At 40.6% G+C, this 26299-nt stretch overlaps 1 protein-coding gene across 1 annotated transcript in view; it reads left to right on the top strand.

The window, feature by feature from the left end:
• The window catches only part of tbc1d32 (TBC1 domain family, member 32), a 66674-nt gene extending 40650 nt beyond the window's left edge, over nucleotides 1-26024 (top strand). The window contains 8 exon segments of the mRNA XM_034528045.1: nucleotides 7271-7340; nucleotides 8928-9004; nucleotides 9007-9042; nucleotides 12341-12441; nucleotides 12443-12499; nucleotides 13362-13502; nucleotides 19149-19337; nucleotides 25596-26024. Coding sequence (XP_034383936.1) covers nucleotides 7271-7340; nucleotides 8928-9004; nucleotides 9007-9042; nucleotides 12341-12441; nucleotides 12443-12499; nucleotides 13362-13502; nucleotides 19149-19337; nucleotides 25596-25715 — 791 coding nt within the window. The 3' untranslated portion in view covers nucleotides 25716-26024.
• Nucleotides 26025-26299: the final 275 nt, after the last annotated feature.

The following is a 26299-nucleotide window of genomic DNA, read 5'->3' as shown; positions in this document are numbered from 1 at the left end:
ACAGATACGTTTTCAATGTGAACAGATAGACCTTCATTTGCAAAAGATATATCTTTTGTGACATTTAGTTCCTGTTTAGTTAGCACATTGTGCTTCATTGGAGAGCAATACAGATTTACACATTTTAAGTCCAGACTAGCAAAAATATTTCTTAAATTGTAATGGTTCAACCTGATTTATTAAATCACTCTTTTGAATCCAACTAGTTGTTTCTAAGTACTTGGGAAGGACTTAAAACACAAACACAGTGATGGATATTTATGAGTAGCTGGTACAATGTGGGGTTGGATGGCACTCATCTTCAGATGAAGGCTCTGAGTAGTGTTGAGGTCTCTTAGTTGACACACCTCTTCAATGCTGTGTGGAGGTCAGGGACATTCCCGGTGGGCTGGCATACGGGTGCAGAAGTTCTTCCTAAATTTCCGTGCAGAGTTTACCCCAGGTTATATAACGTGTTATGTTTCCCATATCAAACGCGTGAAGGATTTCGGTAGGTTGGCTTGTTTTGTAGCCGTTGGGCTAAACAACTTGATCAGACCGATGGCAGCTCGAAAGAAACGCCGCTAATTAGTGAATACCCAGAAACTCTTGCATACTGGAGTACTAATTGCATATCTCATTTTACATATTTTTACAAGCTACAGTTAAAACAGACTATGGTAACATCATGCCCTTCACCCACACAACTTGTTGTTGTTGTTAACTATAACAACAGAAAGTAGTGAGCTGCTTCTAATATTAACATATTACTTCTAACATGCAGCAACAACTGCCCTCCCAAATACACTTAGCAAGTGTTCCCTGAATAAATGGAATTAGTCCTTTATGTTGAAACAAGTTTAACATGATACCTGCTATATTGGTGTATATAATCACAGATTTAAAATATACAGTACTCTGTTTTAAATATACAGTACTGTATGTTTTAAACGTACAGTACTGTAGATTTGAATCAATCCATCACTGAAAATAATGAACATTACATTGGAATTGATTCAATGGTACTTTAGACCCCTGCTCAAATAATGTCTGTGCAATCATCTGGCACTGATTAGTAATATTACCATCATTATGACAATGTGACTGCTTTAAGCACTGGAGAGGATGAACCCGAGTGCAGACATCACACAGAGAGTCAAGTATTTTAATTCATTTAAAAAAGACAAAGAGGTTTACAGCAACACAAACTGCAGCAAGGAGCAGTAGGGGGGTGGGGGGTGGGGGGATAATAGAACAATAAAACAAGCAAATGATGTGGTCAGACCCTATATTATATTATATTATCTGCATAACCAATCGGTAGGAACTAGTGACAATGGACAACCCTGGCGGAGGCCAACACTCACTGGAAACGTGTTTGACTTTGTGCTCAGTATCTGGACAGAGCTCTCACATGCGGACGCAGAGACGCCGTATACGACTCTGGTATACACCTGTCAATCACAGTAAGCCTGCCCTGAAGCATACTCCGCTTTATGGTCTGTTTGGCTTTAAATGGGACCATAGTTTACTAAATGAACATCATGCTGTATTGAAGAAGACTTGTAACAAGCGATTTAGACCATACACTCATGTTTACAATGTTTACTGATGAGGTAATACATCAAGTGAGAAGCCTGAGCTCTCACTTTGGTGTTACAAGGACCAGATGGTTTGTAGCTACGGCCCAGGTACTCCAGTTTCCTGCAGTACTCCCCACCGGACTCCCCGGGGGGGCACGGTCCCAAGCATTATCCAAGTCCACAAAAAACATGTAGATTAGATGATCAAACTTCCATTGCCCCTCCCAACAGCCCGGCCAGGGTACAGAGCTGATCCACTGGTCCACTCCCATTGCTCCTCCTGGAACTGAGGTTCCACAATCGGTCAGCGCCGCTGTTCCAGCAACACAGATTGCACTTTCCCGGGTAGGCTGAGCGGTGTGATAACCCGGTATTTAGAAAAAGTGGGAGTGGTGAACAACTGGAATAACATTACCAGTATATCTAGAAAACTGCACCCTCTATTCTGTAGAAAATTGTATAGTTTTGATTTGGTGGCTGATGAGAGAATAAGATGGAAGCCTGACTGGGATTGATGATTATAGCTCAGCTGTCCTCATCCATCTCCTGATTTCCTTTGGCAATTAGACAAGTTATTACATCAGTCATTACCATTGTGTCCGACTCAGTACCAGCCTTGACAGATGTGACAGGTTTCCTTTCTAGCTTTTTAAACTCAGAAAATGGCCTGACTGCCGTATGTTAAAAGCCCAGGAGCTTACCGTCACTGGTCATCAATCTTGTAGAGACAGATTAATCTTGGTACTGCTCTCCGGTACTGCTGCTGCTTTTTTTACTTTCAGTAATAGTCTTCAGTGTTTTTAAAAACATTTTATTGTCTCGGAAATATATATTTCTATCCCGCTTGTAGGCTTTTATCAGCAATATTGAAGACATGTTACAGATTTGTATTAACATTACATAAACCAGTGTGTGTGTGTGTGTGTGTGTGCAGCGTGTGTCTATGTTTCTGAAATACAATCTAACTATATCTGAATACACAACAAGGATCTTTACCTGTCTGGTAAACGTGGTGCAATTTGGACACTCGACACGTTCAATATCAATTACATTTGAATAAGCAATTATGCAGCGCTGTGTGTAGCAGGAGGAGCAACGTTTCAGGGCTCTGCACTCCAGCATGACGTCCGCAACCGGGCAAACAGCGGCTCATTGACCGCAAGTTCACTTTGGCTGCTGGATGCCGGGTGGTAGCGTGCCAGCGTTACACGAATGCTGGATAACTTTACAGACGCCCTTCCCATCTCTCTCCTGGAGTCAGCGAGCATGAGCGCCGAGCCAACGACGCCACTCCGCCATTGCCAGACTCATTTATGGCGCTAAATAACTCCACGAAGCCCCGGCCCTGGCCAGCTTCAATCTGGCCGTCTTCGAATACTACATAACCAATTAGTAATGTTACTGCATACTGCCAACTAAATGAACGATTAAGTATGACTTTACCACCTGACTATTGACACTGAAGTATGCAGCACTAGCAAACTAAATTGATAATCGAACTAATAAACAAACGACAGCAGCAGCGAGGGCAAGTTTCAGGGGTACCCCGACTCCATCATGTCGTCCTCAGTGGACCTTTAAAATACGTCAATTTACTTTTGCTTCCAGATTGAAATACTATCGTTTCAACCCAACCTCTCTTTCCTTCCCTTGAGTTAACAAGGTTGTTGACTACGCCGCAAGCAGCACTTCCAAGGGCCAAGCATGCGTTCCAAACGGCAACACTAGGAGCCAAGCAGACGGCCCAATCAGCGAACGGAGACTACTAGTAATAAATGTTTTTGTTTTTATTATTTAGTTTTTATTCTAATAAGGAAGTAGCATTTTTTCATTAAATATATAACTTTCGCCCACAGTGTATTGGATGACTTTTAGGTCTCCTCTGAGGCCACATTGATGAAGAATCTTGAAGTTTGTTTTTGATGAATTATTTATCTAGCTTTACTCACACACTTCAAAGTGGTTGATATTTCCACATTATGACTTTTTTAAATTTGTATTAAACTTAATATTTAGAAATCAGTCATTTACAATTTAAATGTTGATACCATTGAACACTTACAGGGCTTCCTCCCACATTTTACACATTAGATTGATAGGGAAGTGTCTTATAAAATGTCTATTCTTATATTATATCTTACATCATAGAACTTGAGAAATCAGGTTGATACAAAAACTGAAGAAGCAAAATCTGTTATATCTTCAACCTGAAATGCAACAGATTTGTAGATGCAGGCAGCTAGTTTGGTGGAAGCAACAATTATTACAAAGCAATCAAATTATTGATAAAGAGCACTTCAACCGGCAGCAATGTACATCCTCTAAAAGAGTTTGTTAGTTATTATAAGTGTCTTACAACATCATGGAAAGGACCCTACAGAGAAATACAACTTTTTATTTAACTTTCACTTGATCCGATCAAGGATATTAGTTTAAGGTGACAGCTGCGCGCCCTCGGCAGGCAGCGCTTGAGGGGGACGGTCTCGATGGCAGGGAGTGGAGTACCGGTGATGCGTTGGGCAGTTTTTGCCACCCTCTGCAGTGCTTTCCGGTCTGTTGCCGGACCAAACTGTGATGCAGCTTGTAAGCGTGCTGTCACAAGTCTCATCTGAGCAGTTGGTTTTGGTCAGACAGGTTTCAACCGGCAGAAAATCCATCAGCCAGTACAGTTGCTGTGTAAAATCTGTGACATCCTGAAATCTGTTCGGCACCGTCTGCTCCAACATCAGACCAACAATCAGTTATGAAATTGTCATATTAGCTTACGGCTCTGCATCTCTCCATTGCTTTAAAATGAAGGTTATCTGGTGTACTTTCTATTTCATACACACACGCTGCGATCCCATTTTTTAATATTCCTCCCACCTAATAGCCTCTGAGGAGACCAGACAGCTGCCATGGCTCTCGTTGAATTCTGCAATCTGCCAGTCACATTTGTGTGGTGAAAGAGTGTAACAGTGTGTGTGTGTGTGTGTGTGTGTGTGTGTGTGTGTGTGTGTGTGTGTGTGTGTGTGTGTGTGTGTGTGTGTGTGTGTGTGTGTGTGTGTGTGTGTGTGTGTGTGTGTGTGTGTGTGTGTGTGTGTGTGTGTGTGTGTGTGTGTGTGTGTGTGTTAGGGGTAACGGGTGGTAGTGGGCTCCTCTTAGTGTTTGATCGACGTTGACTACGGCCTCAGCCACTCTGCCCTACTTGGGTGCTCCCATTGTGAGAGAGCGGACTCATTTGACAACTATTAACTTTGCCAGTTCACAGTTGTATCTCCTCACCCTCCATGGCCTCAATACTGAAGGCAACTGTCAAGCAGTCTCATTATTTTAGCTGCCTGTTGAAATTGGATGGCTTGAAACAGAGCGAGAGCACCTTTTTATGTGACTGTTACATCTTAATAGCTCAGAGACGGAGATCTACACTTTCTCAAATAAATCCTCATTCAAATAGATTTTTTTTACCACATTCTGCTTTTGTCTTACATCTATTTATTTTTTCTATTCAAGCCAACCACAGAGCAAGAAATACCTGAAAACCACAAGTCTGTTCAATTCAACTGTATTGCCAGTATATTTGCATACGAAGAATTATAATGTTCTCATTCCAAGATAGTGCGACTTGCAAAGAATTGAGAAATACTGAATAAAAAGAAGACCGGTGTACTTTGAACTAGTATTACAGTCTGGTGTTTGTATGGTACCGGTCATTTACATCCACGTCTTTATTTCCTTCATTGGATATATTCATTCAGGATTATCATTTCACAACAAACAGGGTATCAGACAGCAAAATGAAATAAATGAATGAGCGTAAGTATTCATTTGTGCATTCACTCAACAGGGCACGGGTGTAGATTTCGTCCCAGTGTGACTGGGCGGCGTGCACGTTGGTCCAGATTGTCGTCTCACAGGTCGGCGGTTGGCTTCACAGCTTATCTGCAGACATGAAATGGTGCGTCTGTGCACACTAAGATGCCTCACTTTCCTCTTTCCGCATCTCGGCACGCCGACAGTCTTAGCGTTGCATGGTGACGGTTGGGTAAACCGGGTATATTGTGATGCATGTTTTATAGCCTTGATCAGTGCCCCAAAAACCCCAAATAAACTCAAACAACGATGATTGTACAGAGTAGTCTGAATATGTTTTACGTCCTATTGTAGATACTTGAGATTAGCCTGATCGTGGATATACTTTGTGGATATACTTGTTCAGGAGATTTCCAACATATCCCACACTAGAAGATAATGTTTGCTGAGTAGTAATGGACCTGCAGGTACTGATCGCCTTTCACACTTCTCCACCATGTCGGATGGAAGTGAACCTCGACATCTCATCATCATAATTTTGGAAGCTTATTACTTTTAAGACTGCACACATGTTCCTCCTTGTACATGTTGTGTGTTCATCTAACATTTTTACAACTAATGTCAAGGATACAACTTTTGTTCTTTGTAACAAAAGTTTAGATGGTTGCGGTTATAGTTATCACAAACTCTTAAGTTGACTCCGGTGGCACATTGCTGGAAGGGAATGAGCAGAGAGGAGCAGGGAGGGAGGGAATAAATACAACAAAAACATTCATCTCCATTAGACAGTAATTGCCATCAGCAAGAGGTTTTTAGAGATGTTAATATGTGATGAGAGAAAATACAGCACTATTTGTTCTGCCACTGCTTCATGCCTCTGTCACAAGCAATTTTCTATCAATTAATACAAGATTTGATGGACTGTTATTCATCCACGTTGCTCAGCTCCGAATTTTTCAAGGGTAACAATTTGGACTTATCACTTCGATATGTAGATGACAGCGACCATATTATCATTTCCCTATTTCTGCACCATTAGTCTGTAAATTGGATTTGAAGTTTTCCCTGCCACTGTTGCTGTCTGGAAAATACTTTTTCTATTAATTATCAAAATATTCTCATCATCTTACCACAAACTGTCTGAAGCAGGGGATCCATTAACACAAATGTAATAACATTCCTTTTCCCCCAAAGACAGTGGAAACATCTTCCAAAACAAAATATCAGACCTCCCGCAGTTATTGCTTTTTTCATCGCTCTCGCCTCACAATTACAGCTGTAACTCCGAAACTAATATATTTTTATGATTTTGCACACTTAATGAGGCTAAGTGAGAACCCATGAGAGCAGCTGGTGAGACTGATAGCTCAACGATCTGTACAAAGCTGTGGCATTTGGATCTAAAGCTGCCCTGCTGCAGTATTTTCAACTGCTGTAGTAGATAAAGATAAAGTCCTGAGATAAAGAGCTTTCTCACAGGGGCCGACATTTCATGCTGTAGTTTCTTCCAAAAGTCCACCACACTCCTAAAATCATGAGTGATGACTTCACTGCTCTAAACCCTCAAAATGTTGCTGTGAAATCACCCAGCGGCTGACTGATACCGAAATTACCCCAGTCACCTTGATGCCATGCTGCCTCACAAACATCACAATTAAATGGCAAACAACCGCTGTAAAACTGCCAACTATGAAATTACCCAGACACAACATCACATCCGTGAGTGCCTTGTAAGTAGCAAGTCATGATACGTTCTCATGTTTTTCAATTCTCTGCGGTCGTAACGCCCCCCCCCCCCCGTTAGTGATGTCTAGGGAGTGTTGTTCCCCCAACAAACGTCAGCCATATCCCCTTCTCTGGGTATTGTCTTGCCTGGTAACAACCACATCTCCCTTTTTAATTGCCTTGTTTTACAGCAGATGAGAAGAGTGTTAAGAGTGCTGCACTATCATCTGTGGAGCAGCTGGGAATCAACACCTGTCTCAGGTATGTACAGCTAAGTGTTTTTTCTCTAGCTCATGAACCTGCATTTAATTAGACCGTTTTCTGACGCCAGCAACCTGGGAAGGAAGGAGAGTCCCGCTGTGTACAACAACTCCCTGAACGGTAAGCTTCATATCGGTAACTGCAGGTTCAGAAAATAACCCCAAACACTTATGCGAAAAGAAAAGAAAAAGGTACATTGACCCCAGTTTGATACTGGAAGAACTACAGTGTTACAACCAACCATCTGCTGCAGGTCTTGTTCAAACCTTTCCAGATATTCAGAGCCACAGCGATGCTCCCACATTAACCAATAGTCACAGTTCACTTCAATCATGAACTTACAGCAAGCAATTTCACTCTATAATCAGAGCTCACTTGAGAGCCTCTTCCCCAACATGGCATGTAAGATTCAGCCTACCGCCTCATTTTTCCATTTCTATATCCAACCCTGTCTTAACTAAACTGCATTCTCAATTACGCTGTATGGGGAATGTGTTTGATCCTGAATTACTGTCGCAGTTTTAAATATGTGGTGTTAATTCAATTACATACGTATATTAAGGCAACGTTGACTTTTGGCTTCACAGACGTCTTCCCTGGGTCCCGTGTTGACCACATATTCACCATGACCTTATTTCTACGCTGACTATGTGATTTAGAAATTTTAAATAGAAAATATGTTTCCCTCGGAACACATTGACAAAGCAGTTTTGTTCTATGGGAACGTACGTGTGTTGATGTTTTTTGTGCATTCACATTATGCATCTGGTAACAGAGGAAAAGGGGTTCCTTCTTTTTGTAGCTGAAAATCTACAACTAAAAATGAGAGAAACATTGGAAATATGCAGAAGAAATAACAATTAAAAAAAGGAATTCTCTAGACAGACAAGGGATTGAAATGGAGTGCATCAGCAAGCGATGTCAGCTGTTTCCCGATGCAGTGGTCCCTTGTGGCTCTGTGTGGGCCACAGCTCATAAAGGTGTGTCCCCCCCCCCCCCCCGAGGAACACAAAGCCACCTGTCCACACATGTCCATCCATAAGAGGTGTATGCTGCAACAAAGAAAGTAGGTCCTCTTGACTTGTGTTACCGTTCTCACACTGCTCCCTTTGTCCCGAAAGAACACCCTGCCTAAAGATAAAAGGTGTCTGAACATGTTCAGAAACACCATGCAATGTTTACATCTCACAGTGTGTGAGCGCTCCCACAAAGAGCACCGCGTCTTAAAGGATTAAAAGTAGTTTGACATGAATTTATAATTAATCCTAGAGGTAAAACTGACCACATTGAGATTGTGGAGGGAGCACTTTAGTGTACTTGCCTGAGGTCTCAGTATTTTGTTGTCTCTTTATTATTAAATATCCCCACTGTGGTGGTGTGTCTTTCATTTAAGTCCAAGAAGGGGGTTTCGTAAGAGTACACCGAACATTAGCTTTAACATCGGAACTTTTCATTTAAAGCATTGAAAATAAAATATGCAGAGATCATATTTGACTGTGGTAAAATACCAAATATTCACTAAAACTGTGGGCCACACAAATTTGATAGATAGTTGTGAGATACCCCTTCTGTTGTCTTTATCTACAGGTACGGCAGCTACCTCAAGCTACTGACAGAAGATGCTGTGAATGACCTGACTCTGCTCATGAAGCATATTAAGATCTTCTGTCCACACAGAGAGTCTACACTGCTTCAGAGCTCAGTATCCTTTATGGACTCCACATCTGGACTCATGAAGAGTAGGGTAGGCTCTGTGACCTGTAAGTTATTCACACGCTCTGTCATTTTGCACATTTTCTTGGGCTACACCGTTTGAACACATTAATATGCGATTTGACTCCTAAAATGTGGATTGGGGTCCCACCATAACCTTACAATTAATCAGATGACTTTCCATGACATATCCAAGTCCATATATTAAAAAATGTTTGGAAGTGCCTTCAACAAATAATATCTAAAGATGAACCATCTCAATAAATGAACACATTTACAGTGGTAAAGAAGAATAGTCAAGAAAGCAGTACGGCATAGTGGGAGTGACGCTTTGCACACACATACATGCTCACTTTACTAGAAAAAACCTGCTCTCACAAATGTTGACACATACTTACATTTTATTTTTATTTTATGTCCAATATTCTTTTACGGTAACACTTTTTATAATAACTACACGCTATTTAGCATTAGTTAAGTATGAGTAAACACCTGTGTGTGTGTGTGTGTCGTGGCAGGTTAGATTAGATTAATAACTTCACCAGTCTCACCTGTGAGAGGGACAGCGAGAAACTGATAGTGTCCGTCTCTGTGTGAGCAACACAATACAGATGATATGACTCAGTCCTTTTGTCCTCAATAGTAACCCATAGGCCTTCTCTCTCCTTCCGAAGGTTTCCTTTTGAACAACGTAAACACTGAGCAGAGATAGTCTTCACTAATCTAAAACGGATTGACAGCGGTGTGCGTCTTTGGCTCTAAACCAACAACCAGCTCCTTGGTTTTCCTGATGTTGAGCGGAAGGTTGTTCTCTGAGCTCCACCCGGCAAGACTGTTGATTTCCTGTGCGTATGGTCGCCTCACCGGGGTTTGTAATCCGGCCGATGACGATGCTGTCATCTGCAAACTTCACAACAGAGTTCTCTCCATGATGGGGATTTGCAGTCCGGGGTGTACAGCGTGCACAGGAGGGAGCTGAGCGCACAGCCCTGCGGGGGGCTAGAGTGCAGGCGGGTTTGGCTGTTATATAAGTGTGAGGTCGTCAGGCCCAAAGTTTTACCAATCAGTTTCACGGGGGAGATTGTGCCGAACGCTAAGCTGAAATCAACACCCAGCATTCTGATGTTGGTCAAGATGAGTGGAGTGAGGGCTGAGTGGAGAGGACCTCCTCTGTGGATCTGTTTGCTCTGTATGCAAACTGGTGGCAGTCAAGCTGGCTGGGAGGTTGCTTTTGATGTGCTGGAGAGCCAGTCTCTCAAAGCACTGGGGGTGAGTGCCACCGGGTTGTCCGTCGTTTTGACCGGACTCTGCAATATTTTCTAGTTTCAGGGAGGATGGTGGCTGTCTTGAGGCAGGTGGGAACACTCTCCTGTGACGGCGATATGTTGAAAATGTCAGTGAGGACTTCACTTAGCTGGTTGGAACATGTTCTTAGTACACGACCAGGGATGTATTCGGGCCCTGCGGCTTTACTCGCCTTCACTCTTTCCTCCCATTCAAAGGGTTCTTCCTCACGTCCGCTGTGGATACTGAGAGTGGCCCGTCCTCTGAAGGCTGGGCAGACTTTACAGCTGACTCTCTGTTGAGGAGATCAAAGCATGCATAAAAGGGGTGTTCGGCTCATCTGGCGTCGTGGCCTCACACATGATGGGGCGCTCCTGCTTTTCTGGACAGGCTGCCACACACCGTTAGTGTTGTTGGTGTTACGGTGTGTTTCCTTGTCACCTGCCTGAAAGCAGTTCTTTTGGCTTTAGACAATACTCTCAACTCTCCATTCATCCAGACTTTATCTAGGATGCTGGGTAGCACACAATACATTGATGCGATTGTATTTACTTTTGATACTTTTTGAGAAAGTCCACATGGTTTTTAAATTCACAGATCAGATTTTAGTAGCAGAGGTCTCTAATTTAAAGTAAGGAAATAAAAAAAAGATCGATTTTAGCGAGGAGGAGAAGTGGTTTCATTAAGTCAGCATTTAAGTAGTCTTTTTTCAGGCTCTGCTTTATTTATAATTCTTTATCATTCAAAATTATGTCTTGACAAAGTGAACTACAAATAGATAAGTGGGTCTGCCAATCAGTTTCAAAGAGCATGAAGAGGTATTCAACTGTGTGCTCGTTACTGTCGGCTGAGTTTTTTTTAAAGCATATCGTGCTGTTACACTAAATCCAGTGAATGTTTGAAGGGCACATTGCATATTCAATATTCCTGTGTGCATTCTGCCTCAACAAAAGTTAAAGGTTTACATTATTCTAAGGCAGCAAATCAGCAGAGAGATGCAGAAAACAGGATGTTTGCCAGATTGCGTTCTCACTCCCCGACTAATAGCGCCACAGTTCTCGTGCAACAGAACCTGCATATCGGGGCAGTTATTGGCTTCCCGCAGGATCTCATTTCATTCTTCTGATGTAGAAATGAAACTGAGCATGTGGAGTAAATGCATCAGAGCTCGAATGAACCACTCGAGAAAGCTTCAAAGTTAGATAACTAAGAGTCTGATTGCGGCCCTGGTGTTTCGAATCGTGTTACGTTGTATTCTCGCCCTTTCTGCCGTAATGTGGTGTTCACAATGCAGCGGTGCCACCTGTGAGACCATGTAGTAAATCATCAGTTCACTCCTCATACAACAAAATCATATAATCACACAGTCATCCAGAGAACTGGAGTCTTTGCAGTTGTGTCTGTAGGAGGCGTCGTTTTTTTTACTGTGAATAGATAACAGTCTGGTGCGTCAGGGTTAATGGATTGTCACAGCATTACTCACTCTGGTTGACAACTCTGCAGTGTGAGTTGACACTGAAGTGGTATTAGTGTAACTTTATTTAACAAATCATTAGCACTCATTTTCTTGTGACTCTGGTCTACAAATCCTTTAAAAATATACACAAAATCAATGAGTTTCAGCTTTGATAATATTTGTGTAAGTAATGACATGGTTTAATTAATACAACACTGTTGTTCCCGGAAATTATGTCAAGGGAAATTAGTCAGATTTTTTATTTCTATGCCACTCTGATGTTCTGTAGATCATTAATTACTAATAAAATGCAGAGGTTGTTACTTCAGTCTGATTTATTTGTGCATGCAAAGTGCTACTTTCCATTCATTATAGCTTTATCAATTCGGGTGTGTGCATACAGAAGGCTCTTTTTTTTTTTTTTTTGTTATCAGTGGACCACTTTCATGTTGCAACACTAATCTAAAGAGCTATGTTTGTTGCGCATTGCTGTGAGTCTGAGCATCTTTTCCATCAGTCCTTTGGGCTCTTTAACTTGGTCCTCCAGTCACTCAGCAGGGAACGGTTATCCCGGCCCACGACTGGCTGGCCTCCACAGTGTTCCTGATCATGGCTGGAGACGTGAACCGGTCTCTGGGTTTCCTACTCAAACCTGACCTCTCTGCTGACCTCTGCATTCATCTGGCCAGCGAGGATACATGCCTCTGTGAGTAGCACAATGTCCAAACACGACTACTGTATTCAAACTACAATAGTATTTGAGTATGCAGTAATTAACAATTTAGAAGCCTCATATGAAGGCAAGCCTAAATATCTGCATGTATCTGGAGGTGGTGTTGACAGAGATTCATGTGAATGTTGTTCTTTCATACGGGATTTTGGATTAACGTGTCCGTTTCAAACCTGCCTCCCAACTGTTAACAGCTTCGACGTCCATTTAATCCACCTCTTTCATGCAATGCACGTCAACAATCACAAGCACGCAAAACACAATTAAATAGAGATGATGATGAATTCTAAGAGCATTTTTCACAATTACTTTCAGTTTTAACTCTGTCTTCATTTTTCAGCAAGCCCAAAACCAAGCCAGATTTCAATCCTTGTAAATTGCAGAGGAGAAGTTGTTTCATTACACCGACATCTGTCACCTTGTCTTCTCCCATCAAAGTCGATACAGCTCTGTTGGACTCGTCTGTTACGTGCTCTCAGTGCTTATGATGCAGATGCAGCCGTGAATTTCTACAGAGCAGTTGGTCTCAAATTACTAGTTTGTCAATGTCACGGAAAACAGAAAATGCACAAATAATTAAGAGGCAGCAGCAACTTTGGGAGGGAATGTGAACACAAACACATTATAGTAAGAGCAGCGTGCTCTTACTATTTAATTTGCTCAAAATAAACAGTTTTGTATTTCCACACTGAGGACAACACAAGGAGCTTGTAATTGATGTGTCTGTTGTTTTTTGTTTGAATGTCCACCAGTAATGCAAGCAAAAGTGGACACATTTACAGATACATAAATCAAGTACAATGTTCTGAGATGAAAAAGCTTGTGGTTGTCTTCACAGGTCCATTTTCCTGTGGCAGTAGCTGAATCAGGAATCCCTCCTGTTTACTGGTGTACAGCTCACTATGTGGAGATGCTGCTGAAAGCGGAAGTTCCTCTGGTCCACTCTGTCTTCAGGATGTCGGGTTTCACCCCGTCACAGGTATGATCTGTAGAGGAGGAGACACACAGCTCACTAAAAGATCACTGCTGTGAACTTGTCTCTTGAGCTGAGAATTAGAATAAAACTGATCCTCATCAGAACGTTTTCTTCAAAATGATTAAAAAGTGTTTCAGAATTATAGAATGATATGACACTGCAGTTCAGGATACGCAGGTTACTCTTTTTGCATTGCTTTTGCCAGGGTTAAGGGATTATTAATACCTACCTTTTTAAAATGGTGAATACATACTTGGGGGAAATACACATACAAAAGGCAATACTGGAGTCTTATGGCATGTTTTAGTGAAATATATGCCCATTGAATTGTAATCATGTATTGCATTCAGCAATTAACTCTTCCATCACAAGTACAGATCATTGATCAGCATCCCATTAAATATGAATTCAGCTATGAGAGGGAATTAGAGGCGTCTGACATTAGGGAAGTCCATGGTGAGGTTATTAGCAGGGTTTACAACGATGTCTGCTTATGATATTGTAAACCCAGCCATCGCGTGTATATATATATATTATTCCTGTTAAAGCCCCATTCATTCTAATGGAAGGTTTTCACCTTGAATGTTCCCAGAATCGTTCAACCTTTTTATGTGGAAATCTCTTCAATAGCCTACACTGCCGATGTTAGCCGGAAGTTTAGTTCTTCATTCTTAATTTATGACTTTTTGCATCAAACCTAAGAACACAAGAGTCTTTTTCCTTAATATTGCTAATATGGAAGATTCTGATATTCAGGCAGAATCAACTGTAGTGATAATGTAAATTCACAAAAGCACTCACAGACAGTTTGAATCAGACTGAAGCTTAGTAGACACCATTTTGTATCTATTCAGCAGACAATCACTTTAAATAAAAAATGCTTTTACTTACTTTTCTGTCTTTTGTATTCTAATTTGCATTCCTGATCAAAGAGGGATCAGAAAATGGACTGGGTCATGACTTCTGAAGGATTTGAATTTTCTTTATTCAAAATATACTATGTAGGCATTTCTTCATAAACAACTCCCAAACTCAGAAGCTCATTTTGTTATATTTCATTTGTGATGTCAGTAAAAGAGCCAAAAAAAACCTTAAAGCCTTTATAACCACACTTTGCCTCCCCTTTTGAATACACTTTGACAAGACTTAAAAAAAAAAAAAAAAAATGCGGTTTTGACATTGAATCCTTTTTCCTCTTCTTTTTTTAAACGGCAGTTGAACAAGTTAGATCTTTGTTCTGCTGCACTTATTTCCTTTTGACACCGACTTTCTCTCCTCACAAACAACGAGATGGAAGAAAGGTTCTTCCACCTTGAACCCTCTTATCTTTGATCCTGCCTTTCTGTGTCGGTGGTTGACAGTTGAGGTTCACATGATGTACGGGAGCAGGGGCGCTTATAAGACTTGCTGCATTTGCATCAGAGATCTGAACTCGCCGTCTCCAGGGTGGAGTCAAACGTTAACATTCAGCTCACATCTTTGCTCTTCTCGGCGATATTGGGCAGAACTGGAAATATCTATTTCAAAGGTTTGAGCTTTAAAGCCTGACAAAGCAGCTGTGGCAAATGAAGCTTTATACACCTGACATTCATAGAGTAGAGGTTGTGTTTGAATGTGTGTGGACGGAGGCCTCAGTCGAAATCCATCTAGAATATGTCAGCGTTTGAAACCTACTGCCTTGAGATTAGGTGTGTAAGTGTTTGAGTGAAAGGAAGAGGCTTTTAAACCGTCGTTGTCTTCAGTGCCCTGTGGTAGGTAAAGGATAAATAGGCTGAGTCACGGGGGGAAGATTCATGTTGTTCATGTGTCCTGAATAAGAGGCCATGCCTCCCTTCAGGCGCAGTACATTAGTTCTAATCATGTACATATCCTCAACATAACATTAAGGTCATTACAGTTCAAAGATTGTTTTTATCTAGTAAACATGTAAGTCAAACTGTATGAGTTTAGGGCTGCAGCTAACTATTTAAGAAATATATTTAAATGTAGTTAATATGATCGAGCATCGATGTGTTGCGTCAGATTATGTAATGAAATGTAGATGAACAATAATATTGAATTATCTCTCATCTCTGCTGCAGAACATTCCAGTGTTTTACACACAGATATATCTCGGTAAGCCGGCCGATGTGACCTGCTCAGAATAATAATATATCTGAAAGCCTCTTTATGGCAGAAGGAAAATTAATACCTTACTAGAGTAAAGTATACAGTCCCGCTCACTGTGCACTCAGGAGCACTAACAACAGCACATGTTGCTGCTCTGAGAAAACAAGCTGCTCTTGGAAAAACCTTGAAGGGATCTATAGTCACAGAAAGTACTGTACTGTATCTGTTGTACTTGTTTTCCTGCCTGAGGGTTTAAAAACAAAGCGCAGCATGGATCCAGTCGTTCCCTGTTTTTATTACAACACACAAATTAGTTTGTCAGTATTTTCATTAGACTGGAGCTGAGGAGGGGGTGATAATAATCTAATATGTTTACGGAGCGTAAGTGGAGCTTGTTTTGTATGCTTGAGCAGACGTTGTGTCGTTAGGGAACACAGTGGCTAATTATTGGCAGAACAATTAGTTGAAATGCAGCGAGTGCACTGATTGTTGTCTGTTTGGATATTTGGGTGTGAAACTCTGTCTCTGGCTCAAAACTACTGATTGTAGTTTAATCAAATTAAGAACAGCAGAGTTCAGCCAAATAAAGAGAGTAGGTTCTACCGATCATGAAACCAACTGCTGCTTCCCTGTGAGGCACTGAGAGTACTTTCAGTGTGCTGACTTCATAAGCCTGTGTAATGGCCAGGCTCTGGGCTAATGCTAATGTACAGGAGACAGTGCAGTCTGTACATTACCTTTAGAATGGCTTATGAAGACAGAGTAGAAATCCTACTGACTACTTCTTGATCCCCCTGACCTTTTCCTGTAGGCTCAACCTTATTTTGGTTTAAAAACCTGCAAAAGTTACGAACGTTAAGCCACAAGCACCGCTCGCTAACGCCGCTCGCTAATGCTGCTCACACCACTCATTAATGTCACTAGCAGTTTTTTAGATGTTTGTCTTGTATGGAAATGGTGAAACAGACGTGCCATGGTAATTTCAAAATAAAGGCATATCTTAAAGGAGACGAGTATCAATGTTTTCACTTGACATCAATGATATTGTATCGTTGATCATTGCATTGATACATCGATCCAGATCAATGTGACGCCACATCCCAACTAATTGCGGATGACCAGAGTCTTCCACGAGGCCTAGCGGGTAAAATGTCCAAATACATGCAAGCTTGATAATAATAATACATTTGTAATAATACACAATGGCAGGTGTTTTCTTACATGTAGTAGTTTGATATGGTGAGAAACAAGGATGCGCTGCGTTTCTCACTCCAACTCTCGTGGACTCGTCCTGCAGCAGTATTTTTGGGGTAGGAAGGCCTGAAGTGAAGGGCTGGGATTTATTCATGTAGATACTTTGAAAACCTAGTTTACTCTTGGTTTCTCCAGTTAGAAATACGTCTAATGGAAAAATGCACCCCAAGTCAACCACATTCTCATCTGTAAAATGTCTTGACTTATAAAGACAATAGCTCTCACTTTGAACTTTGGCACAAAATGGAAATTCAGGTTACAGAGAGAGACTGCTGTGTGACTGATTTGATAAAACATGCACGTGTATACAGCATATCTACTGACTTAGTAGGGTTTGTCCAACTGATCATAAACCTGTGAGTGCATCAACACATTTTCTCTGACAATAGGAGGGGACCTCTTGTTGAGCCAATGCCTTCTTTTCACGGATCTCAATTTAGTCAGTTGGAGAAATATACATTAGCTCATAATCCCACCTCAATATTCAACACAGTTGTGAGTTATACCCCTTTACTTTCAACGCAAACATGTTCTCAGAAAGATTAATTTAGAAGAGCTGAGTCAGTAAGTGAAGTTAATATAGACTCTAGTCAGAACAGAGAGGGGTGTGATCATCCAACTGTGTGAGTTCAGATAATTAAACGTTCTTTAAGGAGGCCGGCAACTTCTGGTCCATAATCTCAACCATTTAAATGTGAAGAGTGTAGGGTATATTAACATGAACCCAATGTTATAGTATACTGTATTTTATCATGTTGCCCTGGGAACAACCCGTCTCAACAGCACCGTATAATGAAGGCATTAATGGGGTGTTTTTAGGTCCTCATGAGAACATTTAAAGATGCATTTTTTATTTGCATGCATTTTACATTTGGGCCAACATCTACCGACACATTGCGCCTCATGCATGACATTCACCTCAAATCGATTTGTTCTTATGTGGCGTCAAAAGTATTTTGGGGCGGCTATGACTCAGGAGGTAGAGCCAGAGAAAGGTCGTCCTTTAACCGCCAGGCCGGCAGATCCGTTGCCGGCTCCCTCTGTCAGCATGTCAAAGCATCCTCGAGCGAGACCCCGAACTCCAAGTGGCTCCCGATGGGCATATCATGGCAGCTCCCCCGCCATCGGTGTATGGGCCTGTGTGTGAATGGGTGAATGAGAGGCAAACTGTGAAGCGCTTTGTCTGGAAAAAGGAGGGTGCGCTATAAATGCACTCTATTTAAGAGAATGTGTGGCATTTACCAATCACCTGCACTTCCTTTGTAGTCGATAGCAGCGGTACCATTAATATTTTCTACCACTACAGACAGTGCTAAATCTTTTATGCTTTTGATGTATTTGTAGCTCTGTGGTGGGAAATTCTATTCGTTTTACTCTTTGTTTACATTTTTGTCAACCAAATCTGCCCCCATACAAGTTGAACAAGTAGCCTTGCATTACAATTTTAAGGTCGGCAATTTCGCTAATCATCAAATCTCATGAAGGCCCACCTCCTGAAACACAGATGTCAATCATCAGGCTGAAAGCGAACCGAGACGAACACGAGTCACAGTAAATACGAGGTGGTGTTGATGTACTTACAGTACGCTCCCTATGCATTATGTCGAGTCCATCTTCCGTTCGCCTCCTTTTTCCAACTGAGAAACTGGATTTTCTTTTGTAACTACATTATTGTACCGCATTTATTTTCCTTTTTCATATTGCCACTGGAGAAACTATATCCGGTTTAAAATGCAGCAGCAAGACTTTTATATAGAACCACATTGTCATCTTTGTTTTGGCTGAGAGTAAGTCTGACAGCTACTTGTGAAATACAGAATCCATTTAAATTCTGCTGAGCTTGTTTAGTGCCTCTATAAATCACCCTCCATCTTTTATTTGTAAATTTTCAGCCCTGTAGGCTGCTGGGAAAACTCTTATAACTCTGGTGGATATGTGAGCAAGAGGGTCAAAGTTCACAGTGCAACGTTATGACAATGTAGTATATCCCAATTGAATGCAACAGTACTTTGCAAGGGTGGCTTCAGTATTTACTAAAAGAAAGAAAGAAGTATGCAATTTGGAACGCAGCAATAGTTATTTGTAAAAATATACTTTATTTACCATTTTAATAGATAACGTATATTGAAGAGAAGTATGCTTAATGAGAGAAATATTAGATTTATCACAGGAGAAGAAGAATAGTCGTTATTGTCAGAAGTATTGCTATTCTGTTGACGGGTTTATTCTCATTACCCGTGAGATTCAACATTATAATCCTGTAAATAGCTTCTTTTCTTCCCACAGATGTGCCTTCACTGGTTGACTCAGTGTTTCTGGAACTACCTGGACTGGACAGAAATCTGCCACTACCTTTCCACCTGTGTGGTGATGGGTCCTGACTACCAGGTGTATATGTGCGTGTCCATATTCAAACATCTGCAGCCAGACATCCTTCAGCTGACCCAGTCCCAGGAGCTGCAGGTCTTCCTCAAGGTGAGATGAAGCATCAGTCCTCCACGATATTGTATACGGAGAACATCCTGTCAAACTCCATTGAAAACTCACCTGGAGGTGGCATTGTGCAGTAGTGCTGTGGAATCACAAATATTCTTTAAGATTATATTCGTTATTATAATAATAATCTTGGCTATTTGCTCAATCAATCAACAAAGCATTTGGTTAGTAAAATGTCAGAAGATAGAAGGAACAAAATGTCCGTTATAATCATGCTTTCAAATGTCTTGTTTTATTTGACCAACAGTCTGAACCTCAAGGATATTGAATTTACAAAGACTAGTATATTTTCTAAATACTTCCACACTTCTCCGATGCGTGGGTGTAATTATCTGATCAGCAATGCTTTGCTCGCTGGTGTCCTCCTTTCCCCTGATTAGCATAGTTTACTGATCGATCAATAAGTGAAGCTTTTGAGAGCTGGTTTTCTTTGTGCTGTAATGCTTTATTTTTATTGTAGGTTATCGTTGAATGCATTCCACACTTTTAAATAAAAGCAATCTATCATTTCTCACAATAACGTTATCGCAGTGTTAAAGAACGTACAAATGGGGGAGGCAGTTAAAAAGCAAAACTCACATTAGGAAGCAAAAGCACAAACCAAGAGAGCAATATAATGCTTCATTAAGGCTTTCGTTGGAATATGAGACATCCTATGCAGTTGCTGTGGTAGGACTTCACTGAATAGTTCAGCGCCCCTATTATATGCAGCAGTCATCCATGATTCACATCCACAATGAATACAAAATCTCCTTTCAGAATGAGTTCACAAAACCTCCCAGTATGTGTCTTGCTGGAAATATAATGTTAAAAGAAGCCTCAAAAGTGAACACGTTTCATTGGAATACGTTCTGCTCTGTGAATTGGATGAACGCCCAATTGAAGAGCGGCCCCATAGATTTCACAACAGGTCCAAGATGTCTACCGTCTCCCAATATGCGAGGCAACAGTAAAGCCCATCATTGTGAAGGAGGCGTGGCTTTGACATGAAGCGCTCATCGTCATTACTCATTAAGCGTTTCAGGCCGTCTCGTCTCTGGCTGATCGCTCTGGTGTTAACATCGCCACGAGCCACTGCTGACAGTTTTTGTGAATAAAAGATCAGTAGGCTTTATCTGAGGAAGCTCTTCTAATGAGCTGTAGCATCAGATACGACGAAGAGACAGTTTTGAGTGTGTGTGTGTGTGTGTGTGTGTGTGTGTGTGAGAGCGTGTGTGTGTGAGCGTGTGTGTGTGTGTTTGAGAGAGAGAGACACACTTACACAATCCTCGTCCTGAGCTGAACCGTTGAATGTTTTAGACATACAGGTTTGCGTCCGATGGCCTTATTGTTCCTCCTCCCCCGATGTCTCTGTGGGAACAATGTGAAGGAATTATTTTACTCCGACAGATGTGGTATTAATGGATTTTTTAAATATGCACACACACACAGACTTGCACCCCTCTTCACTTATCCCGTCTCTATAGGGGGTATATCAATATTTCATCTAAATTAAAATTTCAGAAGCCAAATGACTTGTTATACTGGTTCTGAGTCTGGCTGGAGCTTAACTGCAGTGGAGCTGAAGTAGTGAAAGGAAAAGTAGACAAAGAGGCAAAAGGTAATATGTCTGTGACTGACTCAGAGGCTACATGAGAACGCAAACAAAAAGATACCTTTTTAGTTTTGTTTTAATGCATTCAGAGTTGAGGATATGTTTCTTATGTTTGATGTTTAATGCAATGTTCTTTTTTTAAATGTTGGTCAAATCATTTCTGATGCATGGGAACAAATATTGTTTTCTATAAAAATTTAACAGAGAAGAAAAAAAAAAGGCAATTTCCCTTGTAAATGTCTCCCCTGCTGTGGTAGGAAAATACGAGGGGAAGTTGTTTTGTTCTGCAAGGCCGGAAAAGTAAACACGGGCAAACTCAGTTGGTCTCGAGGATCGGCAGCTTTTATTTCTGATGAAACTGCAACTTCCACAGTAAATTCATTTTACTCACCGCTAAACTAACACACAACTTGTTTGCTCACACACACATTCGCCGCTGCTGTCAATCTGTCTTGCTTCACTACTCACGCACACACACACACGCACACACACACACACACACACACACACACACACACACAGACTGGATATACTGTCACGTCAGCCACCGTGGTTCTCCTACAAGCTTTTTCAGGAAGTGCAGGTGATTGGTAAATCTTACATATTGCACCTTTTTAAAGTAGAATGTCGTTAAAGAAACAAACTACTTTGTGATTGACCATTTGTGTGCCAGTGTAGTGAAAAATAAAAAGTATATCAATTCCATGCTTAATGCTAAACACAGACAGGAGCGTCACACTCGTTAGAGGCAAGACACTGTCTGTGAATTAGGGGGTTGCCATTTGACATTCTTATTATTGTATTTGCAGTGAAATATCTACAGCCTTATTTCCACAGGACTAGTATTACCTGGGGACGTTTAGTAATTTGTAACAACTGTGAAAGTCTTCTGTGATCTGTAATCTGCCATGTATGAAATTTCGCCAAGCAAAAATTATTCATATTCGGGGGTTAATGACATGAAATCTAGGTTTAAAAATAGACTTTGTGTGTCCCACGCAAATGTGCCACAAGAAAAACACGAGGGGCAATTTCTAAATCACGAGGTCCCATGGTAGAACCCGTGCAAATAGGACTTCTGGCATCACTTGGTACCATTTGTCCTAATTAAGCACATACAAAATCCGAATCACTCCATCTACGTCGTTAATTTCCCCGTGTTAGTTTTTATAGGTCACAACGTTTGCGTGAGAAATGGCGTTCGCCTCTTTCAGGGCTCGTTTTGTGTGACGGTTCTAAATGAGACCCCCGACACCTCGGATGGCACTGATATAAGAGAAAGTGCCTTTTAGACAGTTGTATGTATGTATCCGGACACACTTTACATCTTGAGTTTATTTTTGGCTAAACCCGACCTAACCTTAAAATCCTCCTTCTCCTCATGTGCAGGTTCAGACAAGACTGAAATAACGATTGACAAATTAACTGCCATTCCCGCAATGCTTTGCAAGTCAATATTGTTAAGCTTTATTTTCAAACTAACTTCTGTAATCTGTAAAAATCCAGTAATCCATAACATTAAATGTCTAATCAAAAGAAATGTTTGAACTGAGTTGACCTGCTATTAAGAAGCTCAAGTATGGTCTTTTAATTAACCAATAAAACTTTAAGATACATTCCTATTAAATCCAGACTCGTTGAATATTAATACCACTCATTTGTCATGCGAGGACAGGCTTGGGAAAAACATCAATGTTGGTAATTAATGCATTAATTGTTGTAGCTAATGATCTTAAAAGTGTGAATGGTTCATATATCTTGAAGATTACGAGGAACATTAAGCAGCTTGTGACACATGAACATATTCAACTGAACATCACGGTATATATTGTGATAAAAGAACATCATGCAGGCCCTAATTCCTCCACGCTCACGTCCTTGCATCTTCCTTTTTTTCACGCTCCTCAATTCTCCCAGAGAAAAAGCCGACCAAGAATACACTCCCAAGTGATTTCCACTGGTTATCTCTGCTCTCCTTCACGGGCTTAAATGTGTCAGCAGCCGTTTCCTGGTGCGACAAATGAGCAGAAAGAGCAACTTTAGTTTGGATGTTTCTTCAGGATTAATCTCACTTTGCAAAATCTTGGCTCAAATAAAGAGTGGGAGACATTTTATACTTACTGTAGTTTAGTGCCGTTACATTCTGACAAGAACAATAATGCTGGTCCATTAATCATCCCGATGGACGGCATTTTCACACAAACAAAATATGGATTTAATAGACTTGAGTTATGTAGCTGGAACTGCTAAGAATATACCTACACTTTATTAACATCAGTATATCAAATAAGTCTAATTCGTGATACCATATTGTGAGAAGGAGATTTCTTATAGAGTGTGCTTTAAGTGGTACATTGCTGAGTCCTTCATCAGACTGAAAACTCATTTCTTCCTGACATAACTTACTCCCCTCTGAACAATCACCCCTCTGCAGTCACTATATCTGCCCCTATTAAATAATAAAAACCCATCCCTTCATTTGCTCTTAATCTGTTTCTTACTTTTGCACTTCACTCCTTTTTCCCCCAGAAATATTGGATGATCTAAGTCAGTGATAATAAGACAACTTCAAGGGTAGTAGATGAGAGGGTGATGAAAGGGGTTGAGCCTTCCTTCTGTTGACAGACAGATAACGTGGCTTAGTCCCTCCCCTTCTGGTGTCCCCCCATGGGACCTTATCTTGGAAGAAGTCGTCACTGGTGAGATACAAATAATGTGTCGATCCTGTTTGTCAATTAAAACAAAATGCTGCACTTTAATCAAGTCTCAGTTTGTCGTAGTAACATTCAGTTTTGTGTGAAACCACTCGGTGAACTACATCCCACGTGTTGCACAATACACATCACTAACTTAGCTTTGCTCCAAGCAAAAAGGTAACAATACCGTATGAACATCATAGATAGTCATCGTAGCTTCAGCGAGAGAGACATAACTTAAGCAACCTTTTGGGTTGGAGTCTTTCTAATAATGTGTTTTAACAGTCTTAAGTTCAACAGTTTTACAACAAACTGCAAGTTCTTTTTCAGAAAAAGGGTCCGACGTTGGTCCACTGGAAAGGGAGGTATTTTGCTTCACTATAGCCATCTAGCAGAACTCTGGGGATTATAGAAAAGAGCAAAGTTCTCTCCCATCCTGTTATTAATCTTGTGTCACAGATTAGTTTTAAACCCCTTTAGTGTTTCCCAGCCTCACTAAGGTTGGGAAACACTAAACACGTTAGGTTTTGCAAGATGGGTAATGTTTACAATTCTGTGTGGGAACAATTGTACTCTCAGTATTGACTGTTGTCCCTGTGTCACCTCCTCTTCAGTGTTTTTCCCCAGCAAAAATGTAACTTTAATTAGATTCTCCAAAAACACATAGTACATCATAGTTTTTATGGATACTGCCTGGGTGCAGCGTTTCTCCGGCTGCTGATTGATGACGATCACTCGCACCATAATGCACAGCTGTCACAGTTATTTGCTCTGTTGCAGTGTTTACGTTGCCCACGAGGTCCGTTGCTGTCATGACGGATGCTGAACTGTAGCTCAGGGAGCATATATGGCAAATGAAAAAACTTGACTGAACAAATGAGCCAAATAAAAAGTGTGTCTCAGTTAAGATATCATGTTATGTGTGTATACCTGCATGGTAGCGATGCTAGTACTTATCAAGATGCTGCTTTGCTGGTCTGACACATCAAATCTCATAACATGAAGTAAAGATGTTGTTTATTGTTGCGGTGCAACATTTGAATCCCAGAGATTTGTATTTGATTCGCTGTGACTTTGAAATGAATTGAATGTAAAGCATTTTAATAATGATTATATGGGATTATTGACACTTTCCCTCTTAACAAAGTGACAGATAATAAAGAAAGCCACTTTATGCCTCAATACCTCTGTCTGCATACCTCTACCTTCATTTCTTAAAAACTTACTAAAAGATAGTCAAAATCTCCTCAATATTAGAAATAATTTAAAAAAAGCTAAGTAATTGACAACAATCTGTTCTCTAAAAAATCTTTGGATAGTTCTTATAGACTATATTGTGTACTTCAAAGCAATGGCTCCCAAGCTGTGTATCAGGATCCTCAAAAGGGGACCCAAGATAAAACTGAAGGGTCGCAAAATAATGAAAGGGAAAACAGATACTAAACTTTAAAGTATTTGCATTTTTCTTTCTAAACGAGGCCTAAAAGAAATCCTACATATGAAACATATAAATCATTCTTTGGGTGAACTTATGTCCATATAAATGTCAAGGCCATTAGTCATTGCTCTACTTAAAGGACGACTCCAGCAAAAAGAATAGCCACAATGAAAGCAGCAGAGGCCGAGATGCAGTATATCCTGCTTTAATCCCGAGGAACATTTTGCATAGTGCAACCTTTTGGATCTTTTTGTAAATTCCCATGCCACTCAAACTCCATAAATTGAGTTTGTGATGCAAACTTTATGTTAAAAATGTGTCGTCTCCAAACTCAAGTCAAGATAAATAGTTTTTTCTTGAACTCCTTCAGAGCAACAGGTGACATTATAACTACATTACAACTGTTTTCTAAGGCTATAACGAGTTGTCCAACTTTTAACTGGCTCTTATGTGCATAAACAAATTGGTGAAATGATAACTCCAACTCCAACAATTGTTTTTCCCTGCAGGAGGATCCAATCCAGGGTTTCAAAGTCGGCGACTATCTGGCGTTCATGGAGGAGCTGGAGCGCAGCTACAGACATATCGTGCTCACTGACATGAAAAGCATCAGTAACCCTGTCGAGTGAGAACATGGTCAATGTTTTTGACTTTATTTATTGGCTATTTGACTTTGACTGTACCTTCAATTCATTACAGTTTGGCTCAGATTAAGTAAGCGCCTTCTATCTTCTGGTATAATGCAGCAATGTTCTTCACCACATTTGTTTAAGCCAGAAGATGTTCAGCTTGTTTTGATGGAAACCCAAATTTGAATATGTTCCATGAAGTTAAAGGATAAGCATGGTGATAGTCTGTACTTTGTACAACTTTGTACTTTTCAAGTAGTCAACAAATCAATTAAAAGGTGAAAACCAACAATGAATTCATCCAGATAATTACTGATCCAGATAATTACTGAACCTTTTATATATATATATATATATATATATAATTATATATATATATATATATATATATATTTTAAAAAAAACCTTATAATCCCTACCTTTTTTTAAAGATGTATGTCCTTGATGGGACCCCCATGCTTATCCTTTAATGGAGCTGCAGATGGAAGAAGTATTATCCAACTATCATCATTCTGTTGTACCTGTTCACATTTATGAACAGCTGTTGTTTGAAAGATCTGAAGAATCTGTATTCATTTTCTCCT

The sequence above is a fragment of the Cyclopterus lumpus genome, chromosome 24 (assembly GCF_009769545.1).
Source record: "Cyclopterus lumpus isolate fCycLum1 chromosome 24, fCycLum1.pri, whole genome shotgun sequence".
NCBI classification, from domain to species: domain Eukaryota; kingdom Metazoa; phylum Chordata; class Actinopteri; order Perciformes; family Cyclopteridae; genus Cyclopterus; species Cyclopterus lumpus.
Note: the sequence above shows the minus strand (reverse complement) of the source record. Positions and strands in the feature narration are given on the sequence as shown.